The sequence below is a fragment of the Cervus canadensis genome, chromosome 9, assembly GCF_019320065.1.
Source record: "Cervus canadensis isolate Bull #8, Minnesota chromosome 9, ASM1932006v1, whole genome shotgun sequence".
Taxonomy (NCBI): domain Eukaryota; kingdom Metazoa; phylum Chordata; class Mammalia; order Artiodactyla; family Cervidae; genus Cervus; species Cervus canadensis.
Genome location: NC_057394.1, coordinates 79409269 through 79427763, shown reverse-complemented (window position 1 = coordinate 79427763; position 18495 = coordinate 79409269). Strand labels below are relative to the sequence as shown.

General features: G+C 43.1%; 1 protein-coding gene across 1 annotated transcript in view; it reads right to left on the bottom strand.

Annotated features, from left to right (window-relative positions):
* Positions 1-18495, bottom strand: part of FLT1 (fms related receptor tyrosine kinase 1) — a 197828-nt gene that overhangs the window by 108853 nt on the left and 70480 nt on the right. Inside the window, exons 9-10 of the mRNA XM_043477541.1 lie at positions 17400-17569; positions 16631-16790 (exon numbers count right to left, since the gene is read on the bottom strand). Coding sequence (XP_043333476.1) covers positions 16631-16790; positions 17400-17569 — 330 coding nt within the window. The remainder of the gene's footprint in view (positions 1-16630; positions 16791-17399; positions 17570-18495) is intronic.

Genomic DNA, 18495 nt, shown 5'->3' with positions numbered 1-18495 from the left:
TTTGACTGCTGGTCCCTACAGGCACACTATAGGCTGTTAAAATTACCATAGATGCTATATGCAGTATCACAGTGTACTCTAATAAGGATTATATTTTCTACACGCTAAGTAATTTCTACTGTGCTAAGCGATTCATATACACTATTGCATTGATCTCCACAACATCCTGAAAAGTAGGAACTCTTATCCCCCCATTGAATGGATGAGGAAATTGAGCATTAAGGAGGTTAAGTAAATTACCCACTAAATTACCTACTAAAGAGCTAGTAGGACTTCCTAGGTGGCACTAGTGGTAAAGAACCAGCCTGCCAATGCAGGAGACATAAGATTCAGGTTCTATCCCTGGGCTGGGAAGATCCCCTGGAGAAGGGCATGGGAACCCACTCCAGTATTCTTGCCTAGAGAATCCCATGGACAGAGGAGCCTGGTGGGTAGAGTCCATAGGGTTGCAAAGAGTCAGACACAACTGAAGCAACTTAGCATGCATGCACAAAGAGCTAGTAAGTGGCAGAGGTGGACTTTGTAATTGGTTCTGTCTTACTCCAGAATCAGCGCATTTAACCTGTGTGCCACATGTAGCATGTCCATGTTCTACCATCATCTAAAAAGAAACTGTTATACTTTGGTGTTTCTTTGTATCCCAGGAGGAAAGACTTCTCAAATAATCACTACACATACACCATTACTGTGTTGGGGACTGGATGTCTTTTTTTTTTTTAAGCCCTTTTGGCATTAATAACCCAGTCAATTGCTTTTCTCAAGATTTGACAAACAGCTCTCATGATACACAACTCAAATGTACTGCGTGCCCACCGTGCACGTGGTCTGCAATGACTGTCTGCACTCCATTAGGCATCCCATGATTTCTGACCTCGGTCTGTTCACCTTTACAGATCCATCACAGGAAACAGTGCAGCGCGTGCACCTGCTTATGTGGACCTGTGCTTTCCCTAAGGTGCTGGCTTTGAGCAGTCCTGATTGTCAGACTTTCTGCAGCCCTCCTTTCTTTCCCCTCCCCCGCCCCCACCCCAAATGCAGAGCTGGCTCTTTCTCTAAAGGATGAGTTGTTGCATCTGGTGGAATCAGAAGGCAAAGATGAGCTTTAGCCCACTGAGGGCTAGTGTCTGTGTTTTCTCTAGAGTGGCTCTCGTGGCAGAAAATGCAGACTCTCTGAAGAACCAGGTGAGATGGTTCAGCCCTTCATTCAGCCTTTTGAGAAACTGCTCGTTTTAATGCCATTATGTGCCTGTAACGGTACCTAAGACTCCTATAGTTACCTCAGCAGTCTCATTTTGTAAATGATTTCTAGCAAACTTAATCACCACCCCAATACTAGAGGGTCTACTCCATAGCCTGAATCTTTCTTAAGATAGTTGGTTTTTGTTGTTGTCTTTTTAGGATCCCCTTTCACTCTGTGACAAATGACATTAAGCTGACCCTTCTTTCAAAAATCTCTGTTCTGCTAAGTTGGGCTCTTGGTTGGGCTGAAGGGAACCAGTTTCTAGTGGGCTGCTCTTATTGTACCAGGCCTGAGGCAGCCCCTGAACACATTTAAGCTGAACTAACTCTAGTGGTCACCAGTGAAGTGGGTGTTACGATCTCCACTTCACGATTCCCTTTACCAATAAATGAGAGAACTGAGACTCGGGAAAATCCAGTGTCTTGCTCAGATTCATAGATAAAGTGGCAGACAAATCTGGAGTTAGAACCCAGATATTCCTAACTCTTTCCACCACACCAGAACTCAGTCCATCCCAGGAGATGAATTCTGCTCCCAAGGGAATCCGCCCCCCACCCCCAGCCAAATTTTACCACCATGCTTCAGAGTCATGTTAGGAAACTCTGGGGGTCCTCTGAGGCCAACTGATACAACGTCAGACACCCGGAGAAGTGAAATCTTAGCTTTCAGAAGGGAGACGTAGCCCCGAGTCCTTTGGTGAGGGGATGGGGAAGGAGCAGAGGAATAGTTTATAATTACAGTTTTTAGTTGGTTAGGTTTCATCATTAAGATGCTAAAATTATAGGAAAGCTTGGCCTTCTGCTGGCTGATGAAGTTCATCATTAGAAAAAATCTTGCAGTAAAAGAAAGAACCCACTTTAATGGCAATCCTTTTTTTCCCCTTGGTAACTTAAAACTGTTGTCTACATGAGACCTAAACACGTTCTGGGATGAAGCTGGTCTTTTATTAGGAATGCCAGTACACTTATAGCAGGCAACTGGTTTAGAAGGGACCTCTGGGGTGGGATGGGGGATACATGGTGGTGAGCCGAGTACCCCAATATCCAGTGGCTGCCTATTTGAGCCTGAGCCATGCCTAGGAAGATGGGAAAGCACCTTTAATTTTGCGGTGAAAAGGGCTCTAAAAGTTCTGCAAAGTCCCGAGATGCAAGCTAATCTCCTTCCCCTTTATTCTCTTCCGGGTGATGGAAGCTGAGGGCTTCTTGTGCAAAGTCTGCGTCTTTGTTTGGGGTCTGACCGCCTGTGCTCACTGTGATTAGAATCTGTTTGTGAAGAACAGCGAACTATTTCAAGTAAGGAAACAAAGGAGGAAGGCAGTAGTAAAGAGCAAATCGAGGCTGTAAAATGTCTTTTTAAGAAGTGGAAAGGGGAAGAAAGGAAAAAAAAAGGACCACCTGGATCCCCGCCAAAGGACAGGACCAGGGGCGGCTCCCCATCGCCGCCGCCCTCCTGCAGAAGCGCCTCGTGTAAACTTCCCTGCGCTATGGCGGCGTCGTGTCAAACAGTGGCGCGCGTGTGTCTGAGCCATCAGATTAACAGAATCTGCAAACACTATCTTTTCCCCTTCTCTCACATTCTCTTAAAACAAATAAAACAATACAGAGGAGAGGATGCCGGCAGAAGGCGGGCGGCGGAGAGCGGGCAGGAGTGTTTAGACAGAACGGTTCCTGCTCCTTCTGCTCCAGGAAAAGGGCCTGGGCCTCCGCGCTGGTCACAGGGTCAGGCTGGGGGGATTCTGGGACAGGGGCGGGCGTCGGGGGGGCCTTTCTGACACAGCCTGAGGACCTCATGCCGCCTTGGAGCCCATAGTGAAAACTACTTCTTGTCTGAACGGCTTGGGGAGGGGAGTGGAGAAGGCTTTTCGGGGAGTGGAGGCTGGGGTCAGCGCCCAGGACGATGGCGGGGGGCGTCCAGGGGGCTGGCCAGCTCTGCTGAGATAAGAGCTTTTCCCCGAGCGTCTTGGCCAGCGGCATTTCCTGCTCTCGAGGCCCCGCGGTCCATTCACACTCGGAGCAAGGCCTGCTGTCCTCCCAGCCCCTGCCTTCCTTCCTCCTCTCGCCCCCTCTTGCCTCCACTGAGGGCCCCCGGGACCGCCCCCCCCCCACCCCCGACTCTGACTCTCTCTCTCTTTTAGGGAACAGACGCCGGGGCATCCTAACGACAGCCCTAGGCCAGGGTGACCGTGGGGCTGGGAGGGGGTCACCTCCTTGGCTACATCCCGATAGGAGCCTTAGAGAAGCCATCGTTTTCTTCATTCACTTTTCTTCCTAGTGAAAGGCTGGTCAGCGGAGGAAGGGTGATTAGATAAATTTTATTTAAAAAGTCTTTAGGGAAATGTTCAGGGTGGTAAAGAACTCGCCTGCTAATGCAGAAGACATAAGAGACGGAGGTTCGATCCCTGGGTTGGGAAGATCCCTTGGAGAAGGAAATGGCACTCCACTCCAGTATTCGTGCCTGGAGAATCCCATGGACAGAGGAGCCTGGCAAGTTATAGTCCATGGGGCCGCAAAGAGTCAGACATGACTGAAGTGACTTAGCAGCAGCAGCGGCAACAGCAGGAATGACTACAAATAACCTCCTTTACTTCCAGAAGATTCAAGGAGTCTTAAGGTATTGACTCCAGTTGCTCAGGGAAGCATATGTCAAGCTATGGCTATGTATTGTTTGCATAAGGAGAGCTGATTACTATACTGCAGTCAACATGGAGATGTCCAGGTGGCCTTCAGGGCTGGATGGCGGGGAATCACATTAAGCAGAAATTCTAGACCAAGTCAGACCTGAGTCTGGATCATGGTGTTGCAACTTTCTGGTCATGGGAGGCAGGATGACGAGGTGGGGAGAATCACGTCATAGGAAATGGATCAGAGGCCTTGACTGGTCTTTCTAATTCCTTGAATACTTCTGAAATCGCTGGGTCATGTCAGCCCAAGGAATTACTCTTAATAAATTCGGCCTTGGTGTCATGCCACCAGTCACCATGGAAGATGTGGTAATAACCAGCCCTGTGACACTCACTGTCTGGAGTGGAAATGTGGTTGAGGAATTCATTGCCTACAGCCCACAGAGGAGGAGAGGAGAAATCACTTTTCTTGGATCTCAGTTCCCTGAAAAATTGTATTTCTCTTGTTTTGCCTTTATCTCATGGGCCCCTTCTTCTTGCAAATGTCTATTTCATGTCTCTCTTTGACAACTAGCAAGTAAAGCATGTGGGCCATATCTCAGTCCTACCCCATCTTCATCCAGATTTGCTAAATAATGAATTGTACTTTTCATGAACCACCTCGAATTCTTTGGGCACGGATGTGTTCTTAACTCAGTATCACCCTCATGTCTGCTGATGCAAAAGGACCTTCTCTGAATTATTTCCTTTCTGTTTTTTAATCCCTGTAAGAAAACTAGTAAGACATGGTAACATCGGGTTGCTTCCTTTGTTGGCGATGTTAAGATGGGGTGGAAAATGGTAAAATCTTCAGATTATTCAGGAAGTTAGAGGAGTTGTCTAGGTTGGTCATAGCTTTTCTTCCAAGGAGTAAGTGTCTTGTGTCTTTTAATTTCATGGCTGCAGTCACCATCTGCAGTGATTTTGGATGCAGTGATTTTCGCTTGCTCCTTGGAAGAAAAGCTATGACCAAACTAGAGAACATATTAAAAAGCAGAGACATTACTTTGCTGACAAAGGTCTGTCTAGTCAAAGCTATGGTTTTTCCAGTAGTCATGTATGGATGTGAGAGCTGGACTATAAAGAAAGCTGAGTGCTGAAGAATTGATGCTTTTGAACTGTGGTGATGGAGACGACTCTTGAGAGTCCCTTGGACTGCAAGATCAACCCAGTCCATCCTAAAGGAAATCAGTCCTGAATATTCATTGAAAGGACTGATGCTAAAAAAAAAAAAAAAAAAAAAAAAAAAAAAGAAAGGACTGATGCTGAAGCTGAAACTTCAATACTTTGGCCACCTGATGCGAAGAACTGACTCATTAGCAAAGACCCTGATGCTGGGAAAGATTGAAGTTAGGAAGAGAAGGGGGCAAGAGAGAATGAGATGGTTGGACGGACATGTGTTTGAGCAAGCTACAGGAGTTGGTGATGGACAGGGAAGCTTGGCGTGCTGCAGTCCATGGGGTCGCAAAGAGTCGGACACGACTGAGCAACCAAACTGACTAGAGGAGTTGCAGTATCCTAGACCTGGCTGCACTGGTGAATTCTGCCTCAGTTCTTCAAACCCTCACTGCCCCACGTCCTGTCCAGCCTACCATGGCGTGTGGGCTCTGGACATTTACTCGCTTGTGTTCATTTGTCTTCTGATACTTTTCCATGCATTTGACTTTTCAATAACCATATTCTTAATAACAGAAGGAACTAAATCTTGTACTTCTTTTGGAGGGCATGATTCTACTTCTTAATGAATTATGTGTAAACAAATTAATTTTTATTTGAATCAAATGGTGCTAGTAGTTATTAGCTGCTGGTTAGTTATTTTCTATTAGCCTAGAAGGTGCTTCTGCACATGTCCGCATCATTGTTTGCATAAAAACTCTCTAATACTATTTACTTGTCAGATGTGGATCCCAATATGATGAGCCCCATCCTGGGTCATTAATGCTCCTCCTTGGGAGTGGAGAGCCCTGATGGTGGTAACACGGTGCTGGGTTGAGGGGGATGTGTGAGGTCACTGGAGGGTCAGCAGTGCCCCTTTCTCAACATGTCTGAGGTGAGTGATGGATGGCTGGGTTGACACCCATGTGAGGCTGAGTCCATGTCTAGTCTGCTATTACGATTGGCTCTTCTTGTTGGGCCATCACTCAGTGAGAGACACTGTGCTCTTCTGCTGGTCCCCAGGTAGCTGGGCTAAGCCCTGAGGTTATGATGAGGAGTAAGACCTAGTCCCTGCTCTTAAGGAGCCCTCAGTCTGGTCAGATAATCACCGCTAACATGAACGACCTGTCTGCTGTGTACAGGCATTGCACCGAGCATCTTATAAATTAAATTTCTTTGCAGTAAATCACCATGGTTAGAAGACCTGTCCAAAGATGCAAGCATGTTTTGTGGGGGAACATGAACCCAATGTTAGGGACTGTTGTGTCAGACTGTCAGCGTTCGCTGGACCCTTGTGTGTATCTGATGCTAGAGAGGGAAGTTGCTTTGCAGTGGGCGGCCCCAGAGCAACCAAAAACAACTGTAAGCAAACAGATTTGAGCTAAGTATCTGGGCTAAGTACTATTGGACTGTGCAAGCATGCTAAATCACTTCAGTCATGTCCAACTCTTTGAGACCCTATGGACCATAGCCTGCCTGGCTCCTCTGTCCATGGGATTCTCCAGGCAAGAATACTGGAGTGGGTTGTCCAGGGGATCTTCCCAACCCAGGGATCAAACCCGTGTCGCTTACGTCTCCTTCATTGGCAGGTGGGTTCTTTATCACTAGCGCCACCTGGGAAGCCCCACTACTCGGCAGGATGCAATACAATGTTGTAGTGAAAATAAGAATAACAGGAATTACAAATATTTTCTAATTTTCCTTGTTATGGCTTCTTAGATACACTCATCATTTAAAAGTGGACAGTTCATTTCCAAATACATGGGGTTTTTAAAGTATCTTTGATATCAATTTCTCATTTAAATGCTTTCTTTTCTGCAATCACCCTCAGTGGTTTCTCAGTCTTTTAATTTTATCAAGGCTTTCAAATGGCTAAGTCAAAGAATCTCTCTTGGTAAATGTCACATTGCACTTGAAAATATGTGGGTTACTTTCAAATATCTTTTGATAGTGATTTCTACCAATTCCACTAATAAGAGAACAGACTCTGTATGATTTCAATACCTTTAGACCATGAAATTTTTGCACCTTGCTTTATGTCTCTGAATATGTGCCAGTGTCTCCTGTTTTTTACCTATGGAAACTTGAATAGAACGTGTATCCTGCTGTTGTGTGAAAACTGTATAAATCTTAATTATGTTGAATTGGTTCGTAGTGCTTTTCAGGTCTACTGTATCCTTCTACTTTTCTATTATAATAATTTTTGAGAGTTTGATATTGAAACTACAATTAAAAATGTTAATTTATCTACTTAAAAATAATCATAATGTATAGTGGAACTGTATTTAACTTTGTTCTGTATTTTCCAAGTCTCCTGTTAATGTGCTACCATACTTTCGTAATCTAAAAAAGAATAAACAGGAATAATAAGCAGACAGAAATTTGAGACTTGGGTCTAGTTCTGGGCTTACCATCATCTAGCCATGAGGGGAAGAATAATTATCTTTGAGCTTCAGTTTCTCATCTGTAAGACAAGCTCTCTTTAATCTCTAAAATATCTTAAGTTCTTAAAAATTTTTTTGAAGTATAGTTGATTTACAGTGTGTTAGTTTTTGCTGGACAGCAAAGTGAATCAGCTATACATATCCACATATCCACTGTTTTTTAGTCTTTTCCATATAGGTCATCAGAGTATTGAGCAGAGTTCCCTGTGCTATACAGAAGGTCCTTATTTTCTATTTTAGATACATTAGTGTTTACACGTCAGTCTCAATCTCCCAATTTATCCCTTCTCTGTCCTTTCCCCACTGGTAACCGTTAGTTTCTTTTCTACATCTGTGACTCTATTTCTGTTTTGTAAATAAGTTCACTTATACCATTTTTTTAAGAGTCCACAATATCATATGATATTTAGACTGTCTTAAAGTCTAAGTGAAAGAATCACTCAAAGTGACTAGATCCAGGCACGTTGAGGCTGAGGTCCACAGCCTCCATGTCGCCTTTCATCAGCTGTAAACCCTTATGCTTTCTCCCTCATCTCCTTTTATCAATCTTCCATGAGCTTTGTGAGGCCTGCTGAGAGTTGCGTGTTTGCTGAATCCTGGCCCAGAAAATTAATCCTGAACCATGAATGGAAGGGAATGGGACTTCCCTGTAGGAGCTCAAACACGCCTGCGTGGTGGGAAAGTCACAGAGACGGCAGCACTATTCAGGGAACGTGCCAGTTCACTGTTTGATTCACTGGTTGCCCTCCTGAGGTTGGTCCTATATAGGCTCGCTTGTCCCTGTGGGGTCTCTACCCCCTCAAAGGGTCTACTCCCTCTGCAGGTTTGGGGCCCGAACCAGCTTCATTCACATCATCCCTGGTTCCCAAAGAGATTGTGAAATTGGAGTCAGATTCCCCCAACGGCTGCTAAGTTCTTTCTTCTTTCCTCCCCCAACCCCAGGTCAGCTTTAACTCAACCAGTGAACTCTGAGATCGCTGGTGACAAGAGTAAACCCAAAAAGTGAGGCTACTGTTCTCCCAAACCTGTCCCCTCGAGGACTTCTGTTCCTTCCTCTAGGAACCCACAGCGATCTACCTTGCGAGGTCCCGTGGCTCACCAACAAACAGTAACCATCTGAAATGCCAACCTACTTAGCCTCTTCTATCCCAGATCTGAAAACACCTGAGAGAGAAAATTCTGGGCTTCAGTTTCCTTATGGGGAAATTGTGGCCATCGCGTGGAATTGTTGCACAGATTAGGGGCAATGCTGGAATGGAATGTGCACAACTTTGGCCCTAGAAAGGATCATTGGTTCAATCTCTAACAGCTACCATCGTGAAGTAGTCAGCTGCATTCAAGCTGACAACACATCCCATGAGGCTTCTAGAGAAGGTATGAAGAAGCGAATATTGAAGCCCATTAGAAAGTACCACCTCGACCCCAGTATAAATAGATCACACGCTTCCTTCTAGTCCAGTCCACCAGGTTCTGCTTTTTCACCTAAAAGGTCAGTGAAGTTTATTAGGTTGGCCAAAAGGTTCATTTCACTTTTTCCATAATATCTTATGGAAAGATATATTGGCCAACCCAACACATGAAAACTGCAGACCAAGGTCCATGTTTCAAGAAACAGTCTCTCCAGCCCATGGATACATAACTAAGATGTGCCTTTCCAAGGAAAGGTGCATGTTTTACAAGGGATTTGTTTACATATTATCTCGGGATCTTGTGTCAGGATATGAGTTTCTAGATTCGGTCATGAAAATGCCCATTCAATTAAAAAAAAAAACCTGTGAACATGGGCCAAAGACAATTGGGGAGGTTCTGCCAATGTTCTGGAGGAATCTCCCCAAATTGTGGGTTGCTACCTTCTGGTTTTCCTACTCTGGGGAAGCTAACATTGAACTTTGCTCAAAAGATCCCTCTAAAAATCACCCAGCAAGACTTTCTGTGACTCAGCCTTTTGGTTCAATTTAAACACACAATGGAACGTTTGATAGGAATTACAGGAGACAGTTAATTCATTAGCAGCAATTATTCATCGGACTCCCTGTATTCCTAGGAAGAGTGGGGAATGAGGAAAATCTCACAAAGTGTAGGAAAGTGGCAAAAAGGCATTGGCAAACGAGCTCACTCTGTTTTGAGATCTCTGCATGAAATATTAATAAGGGTTGTTGTTGGAAGACTCACAAGGGGGGCGAGCACTTCCTTATCCCATCATTATATAACAGAAGGCAAGACGTTTCCCAGGTGAGCAGCCACTTTTGGCTTATGATGAAAGCTTCTTGGGGTGGCCAGATTCATGCTGCTGTTGTTAAAGCTCAAAGTCCTGTTCAGGTGGGCTTGGGTGAAGTGGTCATCTTTTAAGTCCCTGTTTTGATTTGAGGTTTTGCGTGTGCCAGGTTAAAATTATCTGGAGCCTGTCTGGTTTGAGTCTGCCTAGGTATACCCACATGAGACATGGGTGCAAATTGTATACTTAGAAGGAGTGTGATAAATATTAAAGCGTGAAGTATGTGATCAAATTTCCAAAAGACGAGGTCATCTTAAATTACAGCTTCTCTCTGACATTGACCTACATCTAGCCCCAGGAGAGGTTGGCTTTTTGAGAGCTTAAACCAGTAAAACTTGCATTTTGTTGCTAGAAAAATCAGATACGGGACATAAAATTGTTTCAGCATAAAAAGAATAGACAGCCATGCTGGTAGTCAATTAAATTTGGGTTCTTGAATACATTTCTCATTAACTACCATTAATGATTGTTTTGTTTTTGCCCTGTTAATTTTACATACCCCACTGGTGCACAAAACTGCTTCTCCCAAATGATCTAGACCTAATACATCCTTAATGATTCAGGCCTTCTTTCTCTGCCAATTTGGTGATGTAAACAATAGAGAAATGCAATTAGGCAACTTCTCAGAGTTCCTAGAGGCCTCTGCCTCTGTATTTTGTAGGCCAACCCCATCTCCCCTCCCCCATAAAACATTCCTCCCTACCGCCCCCTGCAAGAGTGTTTCAGAAATGGAATGTCAAACCGTGTGTTAGGGAATATAATTTTCTTTCTTTTTTTAAAAATTGAAGTAGAGCTGATTTACAATGTTGTGTGTGTTAGTCGTTCAGTTGTGTCCAACACTTTGCGACCCCCATGGACTATAGCCCACCAGGCTCCTCTGTCCATGGGATTTTCTAGGCAAGAATACTGGAGTGGGTTGCCATGCCCTTCTTCAGGGGATCTTCCTGACCCAGGGATCGAACCCGCGGCTCCCACATTTCAGGCAGATTCTTTGCCGTCTGAACAATGCTGTGTTACAGGGAATATTTTCGGGCTGGGAAAAAGTTTGTTTGGACCTGGACGGGTAGGGTGGGGAGGGAGGTGGGAGCGGGATTCAGGATGGTGGAGACACATGTATACATATGGTTGATTCATACTGATGTACGGTGGAAACCAGCACAGTATTGTAAAGTAATCATCCTCCAATTTTAAAATAAAAATTTTTTTTTAAAGTTTGTTTGGATTTTTCCACAATATCTTATGGAAAACCCAAGCAAACTTTTTGGCCAACCCAATACTTTCTATGAAACACCTAAACACAGAATTATTTGAGACTCCAAATCTGATTTGCTTTAAAGCTTTGGAAGTAGTTCCTTGACATTCCATGGATGTCTACTAGGTTTTCTTAGCAAACCCACCATTTTAACTAAGAAAGCAATAAAGAATACTCTACCCACATCACCTTCCATGAGTTGAGAATCCAGTTATACTGCATGCATTCTGAAAAACTGCACTGGCAAAAGACCAAACGGAACAAGTACAGTTTTAGGGCTAACTGGGCAAAGAACGACAATGCCTTCCTTGGTCTGTACGGGCTGGACAGGACTGACAAAGGAAAATAGTAGGAGTGGAGGAGCTGCTACATTTTTTCCTTAATGAGTGATTATCGATATTGTAATTACTGAGTCAATTCTGCACCACGGTATATACCATCACATGTAAGACTTTTCTTAACAACCACTCTGCATTCGTTTTTTTTTGTTGTTGCTGTTGTTGTTCATTTGGCCCTGACCTTCAGAGCTAATCCTGAGGTCCAGTGGCTTTATAATTTGTAAGAAGTGGAAGGGAAATAGTGTGCAACCACTAGGAAATTATTTCAAGCTCTTCAGAAAGAAGAAAACGTCATTTTAAGTGGTTGTCTCATTTCACTCGTTAACTCACTGGGTATTATAGGAAAGGGGAAGCAGGGCAGTTACCATTCACAGAAGGGGAAATTGGAGCCCAGATTAAATAACTGGCCAAGGTCACAGAGAAGTCAGGGACAGGGCCAAGAATAGAACCCACTTCCTTCATTCCCAGGTCTCCATACCCAAGACTGTGGAAAAGAGACGCTGCAGGTATGTATATAGAGAGGATACTAACCCAGTGGGGTTTGACTTTACATCATTGAATTCTAAACACAAAAGGTATGTATCTTTGTTTTGCTCAATCAGTAGCAGTAGATGGTAAGTCTATTTAGACTGAATACTGACCGTGTGCACAATGCATTGTAAGATAATAGGTAATGTCAACACAGTGTATCAGATTTCTCTCTACAGATTTTTATGGGTCACAGATAGCTGGTGAAGGAAATGAGACTTTCATAAGAACCCAATATACCTAACAGTTTCCATGATGTTGGTTCCATTTCCAAGCATGATGACACAGATGTGTTGTAACTCTACTGTAATCTATTAGTGTTGCTTATGACCTGGAAATGATAATTTCTGATGCTGAGAAGGGGAGAATTACGGTAGTCTCTGGTCTAAAGAATGTCTGTTCTAAAACCCAAACTGCCGTCCTTAAAGGCTGCTGTCCTTGAACCTCCTTACAGTAAAGAACCAGATTGCCCTTCCCCAATTTCTCCTGGCTTCCTCAAATTCATCCTCCCCATTCTCCAAAGAGGGGACCCTTCCAAACAGTCCCATATTGTTCCTTTACAGAGCATCCTCCGTGGAGCAGGCGGCCTTATCTGAGAAACTTTTCTGAGACTGGACCAGCACTGTGACAGAGCTCACCTAGGGCCATGAGATGGCGACCAGCTCACCTCGTGGGTGGTTAACAGTTCTACTCAGTTCTTCACAGTCTGGGTTGGAGGGCGTGGGAGGGGGGTGAAGTTCTAAAAATCTGGCAGGAGTCAGCTCTCTTACATCCCAGTGTACCCCACCCCAGCTTCAGCCAAGCCGCAGGTCAGAACCACTTCCTCCCATGACGGGAAACAATGAATGCAGCTGGCCCCAGCTCCTCTGTTATACACTTGTGTTCATTCTTACTTTTGCCTAGCTCATCTATCTTGCCTTCTTCTTCTCTGCTTCTGAAAAATCATAAATTCTGTTTTCCTCGATTTTGCAACCCAGACCTACTAGATCTCTCTTTCTAAAGCACAGCAAAATCACATTTTACTTTCCATAGTCTTTGTGCTCATGTCTCAGAAATAATAGGTAAACGTTCTCACGGTTGTGAAACTAGCTTTTCAGTAGGGAGGAAAATGTTATCCAGGTTCCTTGAAAGTTTTGGAGCCTTACTTGGAGACATTTACCCTAATGCAAGCAATAATTGCAACCTTGCAAGATTCCCAGGGCACTCTGTACCTTTCTCAGACACACTGCCTTATTTGAGCCTTATATACTCTCTATGAAGTGTATGTCATCACCCCTATTTCATATGAACAGAAGCTGTAAAGAACACGTGTGAAAAGTACTGTAAGCTCACCACCCTTCTGTGAGCTCCCTGGTTTATGCTCAGGCTGACATGGGGCAAGTTAGGCCAATCTATTTAGAAGTCTCTGCCCGTTGCTGGAGGTGAGAGAAATCCCACATTCCACCTCATTATAGTAGAAAAATCTGCCTGCAATGAAGGAGATGTGGCCCAAGCCATGGGTTTGATCCCTGGGTTGGGAAGATCCCCTGGAGAAGGAAATGGCTAACCACTCCAGTACTCTTGCCTGGAAAATTCCATTGACCAGGGAGCCTGGGGGTTACAGTCCACGGGGTTGCAAAGAGTCTGACCCACAACTGAGCAACTAAACACACACACGATGTTTTTAAAAATTCAAAACAGTCTGCTGCTTCTACTACTTTACTATCCAGATATGCAGAGAATTAAAAGGCGGTGAAGATTCTACTGTATTTTCCCTCAGCTCATTATGTATGTGAGTTTAAAAGTAACTATCTTTGCCCCATCCTTATCCTAATGTCTTATGAGAACAAATTCTAGGCGAAAAAAACCACAAATGTCATTCAGTTTGAGCATAGCTTAGCAGCTTACCACATTCTTTTTAAAGGAGGCAATTTTTGTTAAATTTATTTAAGGCTCTTAGTATTCACAAAGGTGAACTACTTGAACAGTTCCGATCATATTAAAAAATATATTTGTTGGACTCCAGGAAACCATACAGTAAGTCTGAATCTCTTTACTTTAGACTCATTAACCAGTTGGCCACTTTAAACCAGTGAATAGTTTTGAGCTACTTAAACACATTCTAACCTCAAGATAAATGCTTTGGTGTAGTCCATAGATATATCCCTTAACTAGAACCTAAAAATTAAATACCAAGAATTAGTCTACATATTCAAGAGTAATATGTATATATTAATCACATAATCTCTTTTGACAAAGATGCACAGATAACATTCTGCAAATATGTACTGTGTAACCCAGAATCAGTAAGATTTTTACAATCCAATGCACTAGAATATCCATTATTCAAATGTCACTATCTAAAATTCCTGCCTGCATTTGAATCTAAGTATATAAAAACAGTTCATATAAAGACATATTTGAAAAATTTTAGTAGTAAAAGAGGGCTTTGTCTGTCAGTGTGAGCTCTGATCTCTCTGCAGGGTGAAATAAAGTTTTTCTATTTGCTCTCTAGTGTACAAAGGTCCCATGTATCTTTCTGAAATATCTCTACATTAAATGTACTGATTCAACCATCAAGCATCAAAGCTGGATTTGAAACAAGTAAGCTACTCAGTCTACTGACTTAAAAAATGGGAAACTCTTAAGGATACACACACACATTTTCTGCAGATAATTTCAAGCAACAATTTATTTGTAAATGAATCATCACAGAAAGAGTGATAACTTTCATTTGTGATCTGTCTTATGATAGGAAGAAAGAAAGAAAAGAAAGCCTTTAGCATTAAGAGAATATGTCAGACGGCCAACAAACATTTACAGAAGATTTAAGGTATTGCTCTCAATCTTTGAGAGAGTTCCAAGAGGAATAAGATATCTTTCTAGGCCTTGGCAAGCATACTTGGTAAAATGGAAGAAGGATCCCCCTTACCACAGAGAAATCGGGAAAAAAAGAGGTAATGTTTATAAAGTTTCACTTCAGCTGACCTCATTTCCAAAACCATATTTTATTAGCATTATTCAAACTTAACTTCATAATATTATGTTCTGTCACTCATAATTCTTATTTTCTAACATAGTCATTAGCTCTAATCCTGAATAGAAATGAAATTTTAGATTTGCTACTGTCAAATCACAATAAGAATATTCTTAAAAGGCTATATTATTTTATAAAAATTCAACTCTACACCTTTATCCAAACCTAAAACTAAAGTTAGTTATTCTAAATGCATTTGCAAGTAGTTATTGTTTAGTTGCTAAGTTGTGTCCAACTCTTTGCAACTCTATGGACTATAGCCCACCAGGTAAAAATACCTGAGTGGGTTGCTATTTCCTTCTCCAGGGGATCTTCCCGACCCAGGGATCAAACCCAAGACACCTGCATGGACAGGTGGATTCTTTACCGCTAAGCTACTTGGGAAGCCCCAATTGCAAGTTGGGTTAGCACAAACATCAAGGCCTTAAAGAGTCTGTAAATATGGATTCTATTTCCAAATCAGCAAAATAATAAAATCTCAGTATATTTCACTTTCTTTGGGGTTGAGTGATCACAGTGGTAGATTAGGTATTCCAGATCTGTGAGTTCTCATATTTCTATTCTTAGCAAAGGATTCATTCATATGAGAAATCAGATGTGTGACAACAGCCACTTCTCAGGAATCACACACTCATCCAGGAACTTTCACAATCAGGATAATATGCCTTAAAAGACTAAAACACAAGATGAAGACAGGCTGAAATTGCAGGAAGTATCTAGAAAACCAAATAGCCTCTTCTGTTTATGTCATGTTTATTTTTTTATCAAGCTAATTAAAAAAAAATAATAGCAACTCTCCCAACCACTCTACAAGTGGGACGAAAAGCAATAAAAAAAAAACATCTTGGCCTAATGCTAATTGTTGAGCAGTCTCACTACTATCTGACTACTGCACCCATCAATTCTATTTGTGTACCTTCAGATTCGCTCCCATGAACTATCATGTATCAATCCTCTAGACTAAACAGTAATGGAAAACGGCAAGCAGGGCTCGGTCGTCAACAGGAAGCAAGGAAACGGCATGGTTAAGAGAGGGCAAATACAGCCCGGGCATCTGTGTGTGCAGAGAGGATGCTGAACCAGCTCATAGCTCAGAGAAGACAGTGTACCCACACCTTCTCATGTGACGGTGGTGTCAGCAAAGGGCTGCTCACGCTGAGGAGGGAGGAAAGAGTCTCACTGAGAAAGTCAGGAAGGCTCGAGGAGACGTGACCCCACTGATGAGCCTCGGAAGATAAAGATGGACCTCTTAGAAGGGGCAGAAGGCACATGGAAGGTCATTTCCAACAAGGGTAACAGCACACACAGAGCCTAGGCAAGGCAATGATCACCAGTGGTGGGAAGATCTGATGTCATGCTCAGTGCTTTTGGAGTGCTAAATGGGGGGACCAGTAACTGATGTAGTGATGGAGCCGAAGTCTGGGGGTGCCCGGTTGGAAAACAAGAGACGGGAGTTCCAACCCGAGTTCCAAAGAGTGGTTCACAGGGGGACCCTCATTCTGTCCCTGTGCTCCCAGTCTAGAACTATAAGAATTAGGACGCAGTTAGCCATGGTAAGGAAGAAGCGTAGGTAGACTGCCTACCTTTTGCCAGGGCAGGGGAAGCCTTGCCCACTGTGGACCGCACATTCCAAGTGCCAACTCCCATCTGTGGCTATGAAAGACCCTGGAGTCCAGATGTTGAAGAGCATTTGAAAGTTATTTGAGAAACGAACTGTGCCTACCTTGCTCTGGAGTGATTATGGTTACAGGGGTGCCAGAACCACGTGATGGCAGGTGTGGGGACTCCATAAATGGTGCAGGTCAGGGTCTGTCTGCTGCCCAGTGGGTACAGGATCGGATTCGGGAATGATGATACAGACTTTTCGTAAATCTGGGGTTTCACTGAAAGGAGAGAACAGGACAGAGGTTGAGAACTGGTCTAATGACTAGACCACAACACCAAGGACCACGTTCTTGCTGGTTTTGATGTCAAGGAGACAAACACGTGGATGAAAACCAAACCTGTGTAACTGTCATCATAATGTCAACTGAAAAGCAATAGGTGTGTTTTGAGAGCAGGTAAAAACTTGATTCCATGGTATGTACGTTCTGATCACAATGATAAAAAAAAAAAATCATATTGCTATGGGAGATAAGAAGCAACCATGAAATAGTTGGGATGGGGGCATAGTGGTTTTTAAAACAATTGAAAAAATTTTTATTTTTTTTGTTATACTGACTTTAAAAATTAACTTTTATTAGAGTACAGTTGCTTTACAATGTTGTGCTAGTTTCTACTGCATAGCAAATTGAATCAGCTATGAGTATATATATATCCCCCCTTTTCTGGATTTCCTTCCCTTTTAGGTCGGAACAGAGCACCAAATAGGGTTCCCTGAGTTAGACAGCAGGTTCTCATTCATTATCTATTTTATTTACTGGCTTTTGACACAAACAGTCACTAATTTCACCTCCACCAGAACCAATAGAATGTTTGAATGGTGAACTTACCATTGACAATCAGAGTGGCAGTGAGGTTTCTGGACACATTTGCTTGCTTTATGCCCAGCAAGATTGTGTAGTCCCCTGCATCTTCGGCAGACACATCTTTGATAATCAATGAATAGCCACGAACCAGATAGCGGGCAGACTTCTCAGTGGCCAGTGACCCATCTTTTAACCTGTGGTTAAGCGCATGATCAGTAAGTTATTTCACACCACCTCTTAGATAACACGTTAACATTGCCATGTAAGGATGTGAGCTCCAGTTTAGACATCTAGAGCCTTGGATTCCTCAACAGCCACTTAAAACATTTAGACACTGACTTAGTAAAGCCCAGTGGGGGAATTTTAGATTGGGAAACACTGCTTTGTTGATTGGCAAAGAGGTAGAAGTAAGCTGAGGGAAGAAAGACAAGTGATGATTTAATGTACCCACATGGATGCTGGTTGCTACTGTGACTTAAGTATTAACCCAGAAGCACGGGCTGATTCCATCTGAGATGTTTTTCAGAGTTCTCCATGAGGCTCCATCGCAATACAAGGGTCATTGTAAGTCAGATCAACTAGATCACTTCTCCAGATAAAAACAAAAATAGACTTTCCCATTGTGGCCTCATGTGGAGTTCTTATTAGTTATATAAATGGTCACACCAGTTGTCCCTTTCATAAGCTATAGTGAAATCAAGATTATCAAGGTTCTTTCCTCTGGGAAAGATTAAGGCACAAAATTCACAAACAAAAGGTATAAACTTAAAAATAATTTTTTTGAACTTTAGAGACAGACTCAATGCCTAGATATCACTCAATTACATACAGAACCGAGAGTCAGGCTAGAAGGCTCACCCCGGCTCTGCCACTGTATGCTGTGAACTTGACTAAGTCATTGATTCTCAGTTTCTCCAAGTTTCTCAAAGATCTCTTAACTATAAAACTCTGTGATTTCATTAAATGGCACAGTTCTTTCAACGGGCATTTTTCATAGGCTTCCCTGGTGGCTCAGTGGTAAAGAATCTGCCTGTCAGTGCAGAAGATGCAGGTTTGATCCCTGGGTCGGGAAGATCCCCTGGAGAAGGAAATAGCAACCCACTCCAGTATTCTTGCCTGG